The sequence below is a fragment of the Protopterus annectens genome, chromosome 4.part0, assembly GCF_019279795.1.
Source record: "Protopterus annectens isolate FY-2018-M chromosome 4.part0, PAN1.0, whole genome shotgun sequence".
In the NCBI taxonomy this organism is placed as follows: Eukaryota; Metazoa; Chordata; order Ceratodontiformes; family Protopteridae; genus Protopterus; species Protopterus annectens.
Window position 1 is genome coordinate 776,685,540 of NC_056733.1, and position 14,775 is coordinate 776,700,314.

At 41.9% G+C, this 14,775-nt stretch overlaps 1 protein-coding gene across 1 annotated transcript in view; it reads left to right on the forward strand.

The window, feature by feature from the left end:
- PI4KA (phosphatidylinositol 4-kinase alpha) overlaps positions 1 to 14,775 on the forward strand; it is a gene marked incomplete at its 5' end in the record, with an annotated part of 2,160,482 nt that overhangs the window by 1,191,359 nt on the left and 954,348 nt on the right. Inside the window, 1 exon segment of the mRNA XM_044068731.1 lies at positions 13,741 to 13,833. Coding sequence (XP_043924666.1) covers positions 13,741 to 13,833 — 93 coding nt within the window.

Consider the following 14,775-nt stretch of genomic DNA (forward strand, 5'->3'; position numbering starts at 1 on the left):
AGCTGAGATTGCATCCTTGTGAGGATTTTAAACACTGCCCCCCCCAAAAAACAATATGCAGCGAGGGATTAATTGTAATTTCTATTAGCCAGAGGCCTCATACTATCTCATTATGTTCCGGAGACCACATACTATCTTATTATATTGACCACACATCTTTAAACTGCTATCAGCACAAACCAGGAAAGAGAGAGAGCTGTCGGAGGGGGTGCACATTTTTGTTGTGTGCGACTTTAATAGCTGCAGTGACACAAATCCATTGGAAACAGTTTTTCTAAACTGCAGTGTATGCTGTTTGTCTACTCCTCTCTTGAATGTTTTTGGGATTTTATTTTCTCTGTTTTTGTTGATAACATTAAAAAATAATTGTTTTGGTAAGATGTTAAAAAATATTTTGCATTTAACATGACTTTCTTACATACCTCTCAACCTGGAAACATCAAACATCTGGACAAAGGTCAATTAAAAGTAGGTACAACTGGCCAGAAATTGGGATACTAAACATAAAATTTGCATGTATAATAACATAACCCCATCCAATCCTGTGGAATCATGGGATACCAATATATATACATTCTGTACACACACGTGTGTGTGTGTGTGTGTGTGTGTGTGTGTGTATATATATATATATATATATATATATATATGTCAATCCCAACCTCATGTAGTCACAACCATTTCCTGGTTCATCTACCCTACTAGCTATGTACAAGCCCCTTTAGTTACCATGCATGGCAAGTATGCCCAGAAATAAATAAACCCACTTACTATTAAAAAAAAAAACATTTCCACGCATTTCTGTGCACACTGTTCTGCCATTTAACATACTTGCCAACAAATCACTGTCCTCTTCCAGTAGTCGTCAACAATTACATCTGACCAGCCGCCACTTCACAAACTATATACAAAACCATCTTGGGTCAAGCACCCTTTGAAACATCATTTCCACTTGCAATAGATTCCATAAGGCCAATACTTTGTTTCTTTAAAATGGTTACCCACAAATTCATCTAGCAAGTATATAAACAGTAACATTACACCACCTACTTAATACTTAGCCTTCACTTAATTGCCATTTACAAATCGTTTTACGTAACTCAACGTCATGACCCCCAAATCCACAGATGCAATTAATACAACCAACATGTCTTTCAGGTCTTCAGACCCTCCCAGAACAATAGCAGAACACACCTTTTTTCCTCACTAAGTAGGTGCTTCTCTCATTTTGCCTAAGATGCTTCTGACATTGTTGGACAACAAGGCTATCTGGTCCTATTTAACAGTTATCGTCTCTGACCACTCCACGTGCTTTGTTGTACGGTTTACTTTACAGTTTCCTTTTTTTTTTCACTTCACTGTATTTGAAAATGAGTGACTGAGGAAGTCCCTTAACCTGACGCTACTCTGAATGCCTTCTCGAAAACAGTTACTTGTTTTACCATTATGCCTTACTGAGTAATTGAGAAATAAAGTGTTAGGATTAAAAAACTAATCTGAAGTAGTTTTCTTCATTTGGCCTTCAGCCTGTGGGTACCGGATCTGTATCGGATCTGAGACGGCAAATTCACTAGTATCTGCTCCGAGCTCCAAGCTCCTCCCCTCATCCATAATAAACCTCCAGTACCTTCCAACGGGGCTGATTGATCGACTTTATTTTAGCGAAAGTTACAAATATCGAAGCAACAGAAACTCAAATTTTTTTTCCTAGGGAAAGAATTTGGTTGTCCGTTTCTGTTGCTTCGGTATTTTCAGTGCTGTGGTGGAAAGTTACAGGTTGGATTCAGGTAAGTGTGCGATTGTGTGGATGTGAGTGTTAGGGCGGATTTAGGTGAGTTAGGGTTAGGGAGCGGGTGAGGTGAGTGTGCGATAGTGACGGACCTTAGGGTTAGGGTTTGGATTTAGGTAAGTGGATAGTTAGTGGTGTGTGCATAGTTTAGTGTAGGGTTAGGTGTCAGATTTTAGGTGTATGTCTGCGGATTTCTGTTTGTTTGGTGTGTTTGTGTTGTGTGTATGTGTTTTGGATCAGCGATTTTTTTTCCCTAGGAAAAAAATCACTGATCTGACAGTTCGAGATTGTAAGCTTTCGCTTACATAAGGTCGATCAATCAGCATTCGCTTTTTTAAGTGGTCGCTGATCTAATATAGACCCCTTCCAACCCACAAATCTCATTTGCCGTGGCTTGCCTGAAGCATCATGATCTCCTGAGCTCCGAGTTAGTCAGTGGGTTATTTGCTTTTTAAGCAGCTTTTTCTAAAAATTTTTAGTGTTAGGTGTTTAGTGTAGGTTCCCCCTCCTCCTCCCCTCGCTGGTGCGTCGTGTGTTAGAAAATTTCCTGTAGTTGTTAGTGTTAGTTTGCATTGCTTTCCCTACCCCTCAGTGTTCTGTGTGCCTTGAGTGCGAGTGCATGGTGAGTGGTTGAGTGGAAATAGGTAACTTTTTTTCTTCTCCTTTTCCTTCTCTAGTGTGAATCTTTGCTTGTATAGAGACATGGCTGACCCCAAGCCTGTCTTCAAAAGGTGCACTGAGTGTGGCCATAAATTGTCTCCTGCAGATGGCCACAGTCTTTGTGTGATGTGCTTGGGCGTTCCCCATTTCAGTATGGATTGTACTATCTGCACAGGTTTTAACCTGCGCGCTATAAGGGACAGAAAGGCTAAGTCGGCCCTAAAAGGCCTTCTTCCCACTTCTGAGGCGGTTGCCTCGTCCACTGCTTTGGTCACATTGGCTGCTGTGGCTGCGTCTCCTTCCTCTATTGCCCTTGCTGTTCCTCCCTCCCAGGCTGGGACTCCACCTTCCGTTTCTAAGCCTGTGGAAGTGGAGCGGAAAAGGGCAGAGAGAAGGAAAGAGAGCACAAATCGAACAAACCAGAGAAACATAAGAGGTCTCCGGATCTTCCTTCCACACCCGCCAAAAGTCAGGCTAGGATCCGTGACTCCCTTCTGCGCCGAGATTTTCCCCGGAGCCGGAGGAGACATTTCCTCCATCTAGGGCCTCTGTTCCTCAACCCGCCAGGTTGGAGTCAGTGGCTTTGTTGAGATCCATTTTACCAGAGGAACAGCCTGTGCACGAGGAGCCCCAGACAGTTCCCCCTGAGGAACAAGTGGCTTGCGAGTTCCCCCCGGAGAGCCCCATCTGAGACGTGCCTCGCAAGCAATACATGTAAGAGGAGGCACTTGGACTCCCCCGAGTCCCTCACCAAGGACTTGGATTTTGATGATGGGAAAGGTTCCCCCAGGTCACCTCCCAAGGTTTTCTAGTTTGGAGACATCATGGAAATCCTACGCCAGCAGGGAGGTTGGTCCGCCTCCCCCCCAAACCTTCTTCTGACGAATCCGTGTTCCTGGAGGCTTTCGGCACTGGCCCATCTACTTCCTGGGTGTCCCCTCCCACAGATCCCCTGGTGGACCTGGTTACCTCACAGGCCTGGAAGGAGCCGGACACCATGGAAAGCAATCCCTAAACATCCGGATAAGATCTTGAGTCCACCATCAGCTAGACCAGCATGGAACAAGGGCTGCCCTCTAGATGCTGTGGTGGTAGCAGCAGCCACAAAAAAGGAGCTAGCCCAAGAGAGTTCCTCGGTTCATCCCTCTGACTGAGAGTCATGGATGATGGACCACTTAGGGAAGCGGGTTTATGCGTCAGCAACCTTTTCCATCAGGGTGCTGAACTACCTGGCCCACGTCACGAGACTCCAGCGTAACCTGGTCAAGGAACTGTCCAAGTCTCCCCCTAAGTCCATGTTGCAGGAGGGCAGGGACATATTCTCCATGAGGATGGCCACTTTAAAAGCAGTCTCCAACACGTCCATGCGACTCCTCTCACATGCTACCGAAGGAGTGGCAAGGGCTGCTGGGTCCGGCATGTCCATGAGGCGAAACGCCGGGCTCAGACTGTCATTTTTCATAATCTTTCAAGGCATCTTTTGCCAACGGCCCTTATGATGGCACTACTCTTTTTGGGAAGACCATCAAAGAGACTTTAGTCCAGAGTGAGAAGGACGGAAAGACATGGTCTGCCATCGGAATCCACTTCTCGAACCCTCAAAGATCCTTTTCCCTGAATCAGACAGGGCAAAAGAAGATGTGGTTCCTGAAGTCACAGTATTCCCGGGACACTGAGGGCTCTTCTTCCCCCAGAGGCAGAGGGGGACAGGATAGATGCCAGGCCAGAGGCAGAGGAGGGTCCGAGGAATTTTGGGTCTCAAGAACCTTTCTCGGACAGGCTGAGGGATTGCCTGACTGCTGTACTTTGGAGGCAGTCTGGGGACGATTTTCATTGCACCTGGCGACATGGGAGTCCGTAACATCAGACAGCTGGTGCTTCAGATCATATCCAGAGGATACTCTATCCCCTTTGTGGTTCCTCCCAAACCTCCCGGGTGTACCATCAATGCAAAGAGAGGCAGCAGCACAGGAAATCTCCAAGATGCTAGAAAAATGAGCCATTGAAGCCGTCCCCCAGACCAGTCTGGATCAGGCTTCTACTCCAGGTTCTTTTTGGTGCCAAAGAAAATGGGGGACTTAAGGCCCATTCTGGACCTTTCTACCTTGAACCTGTCAGTTGCCAAGGAAAAAATTCTGGATGGTCACATTACAGTCCATCATGCCGTACCTGCAAGAGAGCGACTGGATGTGCTCGTTAGACCTCCAGGATGCCTACTATCACATAAAGATGCATAGAAGCTCCAGGAGGTTCCTCTGCTTCTGGCTAGGAGTCGATCATTACCAATTTCGAGCCCTACCCTTTGGTCTCACCACAGCCCCCAGGGTGTTCACCAAAGTGATGACTGTAGTAGCGGCTCACCTGAGGCTTCAGGGGATTCGGGTCTGTGTGTACCTGGATGATTGGCTTCTCACTGCTCCCACCAGGCGTCTACTTTTTCAAACCAGGGATTATTTCTTAAAGCTGGCTTTGCAATTGGGGATTACAATCAATGCATCCAAATCACGTCTAAATCCTGTCCAGGTGATAGACTACATTAAGGCAAGGATAAACACACTACAGTGCAAAATCTTTCTGACCACGGAGCGAGTACAAAACCTGAGGATGCATGTCTCCCTGATCTACCATTCTCATCTTCCCTTAGCAGAATCAGTGATGAGGTCCTTGGGTTCAATGGCAGCGACCATAACACTTCTTCCATGTGCCCAGTTACATATGCGAGTACTACAGTGGTCACTAGCAGTACAATGGTCCCTGTTGGAACTTCCATTATCGTATCCAACACACCTCAGTCAAGTCTGCCGGTAGTCCCTTTTGTGGTGGATGTGCTCTCCGGAAGTCTTGGAGGGACGACCTTTTGTTCCAGCCCCTGTCCAAGCCACAGTGACCACTGATGCCTCCCAACTTGGGTGGGGGGGCATTGTTTGGACAGGACAGTCCAAGGCCTGTGGTCCCCTGTTGAGACCAGTTTGCACATAAACGTTCTAGAGATGAGGGCGGTCCTTTTGGCGTTGCAAGCCCTTCATGCCTTTCTTCCTGTGGGAACCATTGCAATTCAGTCAGACATGTCAGTGGTCTGGTACATCAACAAACAGGGAGGGACCAGATCTTACCCCCTTTGCCGCAAGGCCATGAGAGTGTGGAAATGGGCTATCTCCACTGGTCGCTTTCTCACATCGATGCACATTCTGGGACAGTCCAACATTCTAGTGGACAGGTTAAGCTGGACTATTCTGATGCCTTACAGGTGGTCTCTGAATCATTCAGTAGCGGAGCAGATCTTTCTGGAGTGGGGTCAGCCTTGCTGAAATCTCTTCGCATCTCATTCCAACGTGAAGTGCAGCAAGTTTTTTGCTCTGAACCCACTGCCGGGGGAGTCCCCCAGAGATGCTCTAGTTCATGCTTGACCTCCCGGTCTTCTGGATGTTTACCCCCCAGTACCTCTTATTCTGAGGTTTCTACAGAAACTCATTCACTGTGGAGCAAAGTGATCCTTATTGCCATATTTTGGCCTCGCCAGGTATGGTTTCCCTTCCTTTGGTCTCATCTTCTGGCTCCGCCTTGGATCTCATTCAGGATCTGATTTCACACCCATCGGGGGTTCCTCATCCGCACCTGGACAGTTTAAAGCTCATGGCTTGGCTGCTCCATTTCCCATGATCGCTAGGACTCCTGGATTATCCTCTTCAGTTAGGTCTATTCTGGTGGCAGCTCATAAGTCTTCAACCAGGAAGAATTACCGCAGCAAATGGAAACGTTTTTCTTTTTGGGCTTCTCAAAGGAGTTTAGATCCTTTCACGGCTCCTATTTCTGCCATTCTTGATTTCCTAGCCAATATTTTTCAACAAGGAGCAAGCTCTTCTACTGTCAAAGTTCAATTAGCTGCCATCTCTCATTTTCATGTGAGTGAGAATTCTGCCTCCCTGGCCTCTTCCAGACTGTGTAAAGCCTTTATCAAAGCTGCTTTCCTGTTACGCCCCTGGTCAAGGATCCTGTTCCTCCTTGGAACCTTAGTAAGGTTTTTCAAGCTTTGGTCGCGCCACCTTTTGAACCTGCTGCAACCACAGATCTTAAGTTCTTATCTTGGAAAACAGCATTCCTCATAGTTATCACCTCTGCTAAAAGGGTTTTAGAACTGCAAGCTTTGTCCATTAAGGTTCCATATATGATTTTCCATAAAGATAGGGTTTCCCTTCGGACCATTCCATCCTTTCTTCTTAAGGTTACATCACAAGTTAACATCAATCAGACCATTAACTTACCTGTTTTCTTCCCAAACTTTGCTAACAAAATGGAATACAAACTCCACTTGTTGGATATTCATAGACAGTTATACTTTTGTTTACACAGGACTAAAAACTTCCGTAAATCTGATCATTGTTTGTGTCCTCCTATAAACCCTTTTTGGGTAAACCTATCTCCAAGGTCATTATTGCTAGGTGGATTTCCTTGTGCGTCCTTCAGGTCTATAAGGATAAAGGTATGTTTCCTCCAGGTCAGGTGAAAGCTCATTCCACTAGGTCAATGGCTATGTCTGCGGCCTTTTGGTCTAGAGGTCTCATTGGATGATATGTTTGCTGCAGCTACTTGGTCCTCATTTCATACCTTTATTTCTCACTACAAATTGGATTTGACTTCTAGAAGGAGAGCACCCTTTGGTTCCGCTATACTCCAGAATATCCTTCCATGAGGGCCACCCAGGAGTTTAGTAGCTGGGGACTCTGTCCCACAGGTAGAAGACCAAATGAAGTAAACTACTTCAGATAAAGAAGTTATGTACTCACCATTATGTTCCATATGAGTAGTTCTACTTCATTTGTCTTCAGCTGTCCCTCCCTCCTTCCCCGACCTTATCATGTGAACAGCCTGTTGGCTGCAGTTGTAGTTCATAAAGTATTCTTCAGGTCAGGTTCTCAGTATAAGGGTCAGCAAACTCGATCTGGGGGTTGGAAGGTACTGGAGGTGTATTATGGGTAAGTGGAGGAGCTTGGAGCTCGGAGCAGATGCTAGTGAATTTTGCCGGCTCAGATCTGATATGGATCTGGTACCCACAGGTTGAAGACAAATGAAGTAGAACTACTCAGATGGAACATTATGGTGAGTACATAACTTCTTTTTTCATTAACATTTTCAGAAGTAAATCATAAGACAGTATGTGTTCGCTCTTGGACAGTAGTGTACAATAGAAATGTACCACTGTGGATAGGGAAGGAGCGGCACTGGTTCATGTCTAAGTACTAGGTAATCAGTCTGCAGATCATTACAAGCCTAGCTGAACCCTCATTTACAAGTTCCATGCAGTCTCAAGGAGGACAAGACAGTATTTTTTTTGGGAGGGGGAGATGCATAGTTGCTATTGAGTCGGGAATTAATTAAATTCTCTTTACTACTTGCAGCTTTAGTGATGTCTCGGTCCCGCATTGTTTAGCTTTCAGTCATATCTGAGTTCGTCAATTTTTGCTGATGGCGTACTTTATAGAAGTACCAGTCATGGTGGTTTGATGACAGCTTCCACCGATATGAAGGACTGCACAGCCCCCTACCCATACACATTTAAGTCCGATCCCCCTTTTCTCTGTTGTCACGGACGTACCTCTTAAGTGTACCACATTGAGGAATGTTCCTCATTTGAGCTGTAAGAAGACTTTGTTCCTAAATGTTGTACATTGAAAGGATCACTAATGTTGGCAGAAGAGTGAGTTTACTGTGGAAATGTTAAGCTTGCTGTGGAATTGAGATGTTTTGTACTTACATACTCAAACTGCAGGCACTGACTTCTTAAGAGAGTGTCATTAGTGCTAAACTGGGTGATGAGGAGCTTACAGCTGATCTGGTATTGAATAACAGCTTACACACAGTGTGTCTGTATAGATATCCAAACCACTACTGATTCATAGGAGCGTACAATCATAGTCTCCTGGAAGCTAAATTGCAAGTTTAACATATCAGCATAATTAAAATATTTGCAGGCCATGCCATGACAGAGACACACCTGTGCCTTTGTTTAATTTCTCTCAGATGAGATGTGCTTTGTGTTCCAACAGGAGTTTATTTATTTTTTATTAATTTTATTTTACATTTGTTGACAGGAATAGTCCAACTGGATACATGTCCATTTTCAGTGGAGACCCGGGGAGAAAAGCTCCAAACTTACAAACAAAGACAAGTTACAGTATATGCACAAGCATATTGTATTAACATACAAGTTTACAGTCTCACATTTCAAGCTTATGAAGAATACAGTTAGTTTATATACAGAAATATATACAAATATGTTGCAGTTTCCTTATCAAACCTATAGGTGCAGCTTATATATAGAGCATCTGCAAAGCTTACAGTTTCTCTCTTCAAATCTTTTAGTGTAAGAGGTTAGTTGCTATGAATAAGAAATTGCAGGGATATGGAAGTAGTTGAGGCTTTAGTCAGGGTTAGAGCAAGGACATAACCAGTGAGTTTTAAAATACTGGGTTAAATTTTTTTTTAACTGATTAAGGGAGGGGTTCAGAGTAAGGTCAGATGGTAGCAAATTCCAGGTTTTACCTACTGAATTTGCAAACACAGATTCTCCAGATAGGTTGTTAGCTTTAACAGTTTGAACCAAAAGTTTTGTAGTGGAACGAAGAGGCCTAGCATTTTTGTAGGGATGGATAATTTTTTAAGGGAGGGCGTTTTTTTCTAGATGGTTAATAACCTTGAATGCTACAGTAAGATGATAAAAATGAAGTAGCCTGGGGAGTTCTAGCCAACTTAAGAGGTGTAGGTTTTGACAATGGTGTATCCTGTAGGGAGTTCCTGTGGCAAACCTGGCAATTTGATTGTAGCAGCTAGAGAGTTCGCTGAGATCAGTTTTGTTCAAGTTAGTGAGTATTGCTGAGGCATAGAGTAGAGTTGAAAGCAGATGGGTACGGGCAATGGCAGTCCTAGCTAGAGGGGTGAGAAAAGGTTTGTTTTTGTATATGGTCCCATTGTTAGATGTTATAGTAAACGAAGGTTGAGAGGATTTACGAGTAGGGGAGAAGAACAATAGCTTTGTTTTATTAGGGCTTAATATCAGCTGTTGATTAGAGATCCAGTTTTCCACTGTATTAAAGGTTTTCTGGGTTAAATTGCCTTTGTACTCCAGGCTTTTCTAGCATTTGAAAGAAAAGTGAGGTTTGTAACAAGATTAAGGCAGTTAAGTGGCTCTGACTGTAATGTTTAAATGGGGAAGGGGTGTTGTGCTGCAAATGAAACTTCACATTTGCTAATTTGCTGTTGAGTAAATTCATTTAGAAATTCCTATTTACAGTATTTTTCAGATGTTTTTACTCTATACATTGCTGCTGCTGCTTCCTGACTATGCAGCTGTAGCCTTTGTTGTTTCTTGTTTATTTTGCTGACCCAAGTATACTGCTGATGTTTTGGAGTCTCATACAAATCCTTGTAACTGTCCTCTTCTAGTTGTCCTGAGCAAGTCCCTGCTTTTAAAGGTATTATTTTGTGATGCTGTTGATTACTGTTGATGTCTATGGAAAATGTTTTGCATTATTTTAAATTTACTACATTATGAAACAGAAGCAGATTAAAAGTGTTGCGTTTCAGAGTAATTTTTGTGTTAACCTGCATACCGGAATTACTAAGTCCCCACTCAGTGATTTAAAAATCCCAACTTAGGACAGGGTAGGAGAGGCTGGATATGGAGCTAAGGTGCCATTTTCACTAATTATGTGTTGCACTGATTCTCGGCTGGAGTGCCTTCTGTGTGGAGTCTGCATGTCCTCCCCACTGTCGAGTGGCCTCCGAAAGACATGCGTGAATGGGCGTGCCTTCGCTGAAGGTTGGGCGTCAGGCTGGCAACTTGGCACCATAAAAAAAATCTACTGACAATCATTAGTGGACCTGAGTTCCTCTGTGGCGACCACTAACCGGGAAAAGCCGAAAAGACAAACATGTGTTGCACTGCTCCTCTGGTACTGGCTGGGAGGTGAGTTAATCATGATCTCAGGGTGGGTTACTAACTAGTTAGTGAAGCTGGAGAGATGATTCATGGTGACAGTTTGTAGTGCTCAGTGCTGGTTCCTGGGATCATGTATAATGCCAACGGTTACCCGTACAAAATTTTGGGGTTATTAGAACAAACTGATTTATTTGGGATGAGAAGTTTTCAGGTCTTGCAGTATTAAGTCATTTAAAGGACTTGTGCATTCTGTCATTAACTTTACGTACTTTCAGATAGGTGGTGAATCGGGTAGTATTGCAAGCATAAACTAATTGAATGAAAAATTGTGTTTGAAAAGCCAAAAATGAAAGAATGGCAGTCCCTGTAAAGCAAAATAACAGTTAAATGCAATTTGAGACTCAAACTTGAAACAATTCCATGGGTTTTGTTACTGTTTTCATGGTGACGGTAAAACTCGAAGATTAGAAGGCTGGCTGTATCAGCGAGAGACAGAGTGATGTAGAGGCAACGAGTGACAGTTGCCTTTGTTTTATACTGTATGGAGTGTTATCTCGATTGCTGTCTTAATGCCGTGGGATATGCTGGTGGTGCGTGATGACATAAGTATATGAGGATAAAAAGTGAAAATAAAAATGGAAAGGAAATTGGGATTTAAAGGGCCCATTTGGGAATTTGTGGTACCCTGTTCAGTACAGTTGAGATGTATGCTTTCTTATACTAGGCACTTTGACTGTGTTTATTCATTCCCTGTTTCATTTTCTGATTACTCACTTTATCCATTTCAAGGTTGTGGGGGAGCCAGAAATTGCTCAGTAATCAGTGGACAGAAAGAGAAACAAGTCCTATGTAGGATGCCATTCTGTCCTGAGAAATGTGCGCACATGCACACTCATATGGTATCTGTAGGCTTACCAGTTAGCCTTGATTATGCCTTTGAAATGTGTCTGGAGTACCTGGTGAAACCCAGGAAGACCTGTGGAGAACATGCCAACTCAGTGCAGAAGGCACCTCAGCTGGGAACTGACCTGGAGAGCTAAGCAGTGTGAGGTAGCAATGCTAACATCTGTACTAACGTAGTCCTCCATGAATGTGTGGAAATTCTGAATGATGGTGTCCTTTGAAACTGTATGTGTTTTACAGAAGTATAGTTTGCTTTTCACAAAGTAGTGTGTACATTTTTATATAAATCATAATGGTTGATAAATATCGTTTGACAAGTTGAGAACTAACTTTATGATTATTTTCTCTGTGTATATCATACATAGATTATTAGGTCTTTCCTTTTTCAGTTTTCAGCACAATCTGTACCATTTTCTGGTTATTTAGATTTACTTTTTGTTATTACTTGTAGAAGATGCTGATGTGAAATGCTGCATTGAGGCAAAAAAGTGTACCCTGATTTTCCTTATAAAGGGTTCAAAAATCAAATGTTTATATTAATAACCTGTTAGAGTTTTGAGGATTTGACTTTTGTCATCATTTATTCTAAATGTTGTAAGTGGTAACAAGTCATTGAACAATCGTTGGACAGAGAGAAGAGAATTCCATGGGAATGTTGGAGGCTTGGAAGAAGAGCATACCTAGGGTACAAAGACTATTAGAGTTTTTAGATAAACTAATGGAATAACAAGTCAGCTTCGTCAAGCAGTTGTTGGTGTTTTAAAAAGTCATATGTGCATTTTAAGCCTCAGCTTGGCATAAGATTTAGACACACAAGATATAGAGAGTAGGGCTTTGCCAGGCCTGAGTATTGTAACCATGATGTCCATTTGTCATAAGCCATGTTCCTGATGTTTTGGTTACCATCCCATGTGTACACTTGATCATTTAAGTGTTTTCGTCTGCAGATATACATAAGTAGTCACCTTTTGATGTTGCCATGTTTTGTGTTTAATGCCATTGTTGTGTTGCTTCTGTTTCCCACACTGATGGTGTAACATGTTCCTGTTTTCCATATGTGCTTGTTTCCCCTTGTCCTGGCTTGTGTTACCCTTTCTTACAGCAACCAGCCTCCCCTTTCACTCAGGTTTGTTCTAGCAAGTGTTGTTCCTTTCCTCATTTTGTCATGTTTAGTATTGTTTTAGCTTCATTACATGACATTTAATTTAACTCACTAAAAGAAAAAAAAACAGCATTCATCATATTCTCATTCTCATAAAGTGGATCCTGTACAACAGAAGGCCTTGAAAAGTGGGATCTTTTAATGAAAGTGTATATTTTTTATAAAACTGCGCGTCTTTTGTTTCAGTTGTAATGCATTGCCTAAGAATGCCATCAATTTCAAGTCTTAAGTTATAGATTTGTGGCATCTTCTGTTATGTTTTTTGGGGGAGGGTTGAAATTGGATAGACCATAATATTATTCCTTATCAGAAATAAGGAATGTTCCACTGTTCAAACCACAGAAGTTATTTATGCACATTTCCTACAACTTATCCACTCAAACAGATAGATATTTTAACTTGTATTCTACATGGTAAACGACCCAGAGTCCATGCATATGAAGCTAAAACAATTTTAGTGGTAGGACCAGACTGTGTGTGAAATGTGATTATTCCAGTGATTTGGGTGTTAATTAGGTTATTCTATCCATTTCATTTTATTATGCAATTTATTACAGATCAGAGGGTGGTGATCATTGGTTTTGATATTTACCAATCTCCTTTCCTGTTTACAAGTCTAATTTTGGTTTTGCAGTGAAGATACCTGGTTTTATCATCACATTGGCAAAAGAAAAAAAATCTGAAAACTATGAATGCCGTCTAAAACATTTACTGTTTGTTTATAGATTTGTAAGTGAATTGCATTCTTAATTCCTTTTGCCACATTTTGCTTACAATTATACAGTCACTTGTTGTATCTTAAAGAAGCCAAACTAAGCCCACATTTTTGTTACTCTTGTTTTTTTGTGTGGGTGTGTTAAATCACACCAGTGTATTTTCTGTTTTGGCATTCTTATTTGCGCACCTTGTGATACGTCACTCAAAACGGAGGTTGGTCCTCTGGTATCACACACCCTTGTATTCCTTCTACGAAAAACTGGTCTGCCCTGGAGACTTGTACACTGGAAAGTTCATCGAGTAGCAATGACTGACTGCAGGGTAGTGTTCCACTATCCATAATTGTTAGTTGACTGCTGTGGAACTCTGACTTAAACAGCTGGTGATGGGAAAAATTCAGATGTGTACTGCTAAATGGCCATGACAAATGGCATGTTGTGTAAGACTTTACTATTTTTGTTTAGTCAGTGTATGTATGAAGCACTTTGTTGCTTTCTGTTTAGACAGGCAGTAAGGTTGTAACTTGATATTGCCCAATCACTTCTAGTAATTAATCATCTGTTACTGAATTAGGCTACACAGCTGACTGAGAGACCTACATGCGTCAAGAAGGACTACTCCAACTTTATGGCATCACTTAACCTCCGCAACCGCTATGCAGGAGAGGTACATTTGTGTTTCTTTTCTTTATGCTGTGTAGTCTCCTTCTAGTGAATTATTTATTTGTATATTGTTTTTTCATGGCCATGTTTCATTATTTGTTTCTAAACAATGAGCTTGATAATACGTTTGCAGTGAGAGCGCCTGAAGCTGTAGAAATGCCATGTTCAGAATTTTCCAAAAGAAGTTTCTCTTCAAGAGGATTTTGAAATAAAAGCACATGATGTGGGTTGGGGAGCATCCACATGTCAGAATGCTTGTTACGTATCTAAATTAAACGTCATATCATATGCATTAAATTATGTGAGATAGAGTAAATTAGTTTGGCCACTTGAACTCAGTAGTGGAAATTTTCAAGTTATGAAGCTACATTGAAGAAGTGAAAATATGATGAATTGTAGTTTTCATTGGTTAATGATTTAAGTTGTTTGCATTTTTGGCGTTTGTTTATCTGATTTGCGGAAGGAGGTATACACTGAAAGTAAAAGCCATCATTTAAGATGCAGTTTAATATTAGCATGAAAATTGATGGCTTTCATTTTCATATCTTAACATGAAGGGATGACTGTGAAAATCTGCATGAGAATATTAAAAATTGTCACGCGAGACTAAATGGTGTCTTAGCAATAATTCTGTCTACCCTAAAAATGCATTTTTATTAGGGGAAGGCTTTGTTTAGTATTTGAAGATTTAATAAAAAGATATAGAAGCCAAAAGCGAATCCAACAGTTTATTTAAGCGCTTTTGTTTCGTCAATGAGAAACTTCATCAGAAAATGACAAACAGTGCATACTACCCAGCTTAAATACTCCCCCTAATTAGCTATTTAAAGTGCTACATACATTTTATATAAATTTTATATAAAAACACAGGAACTGTGAATTTTCCACCTCCATACAATAATGCAATAATAAATAACACATATATGTATCCATCCTATTACTTCTA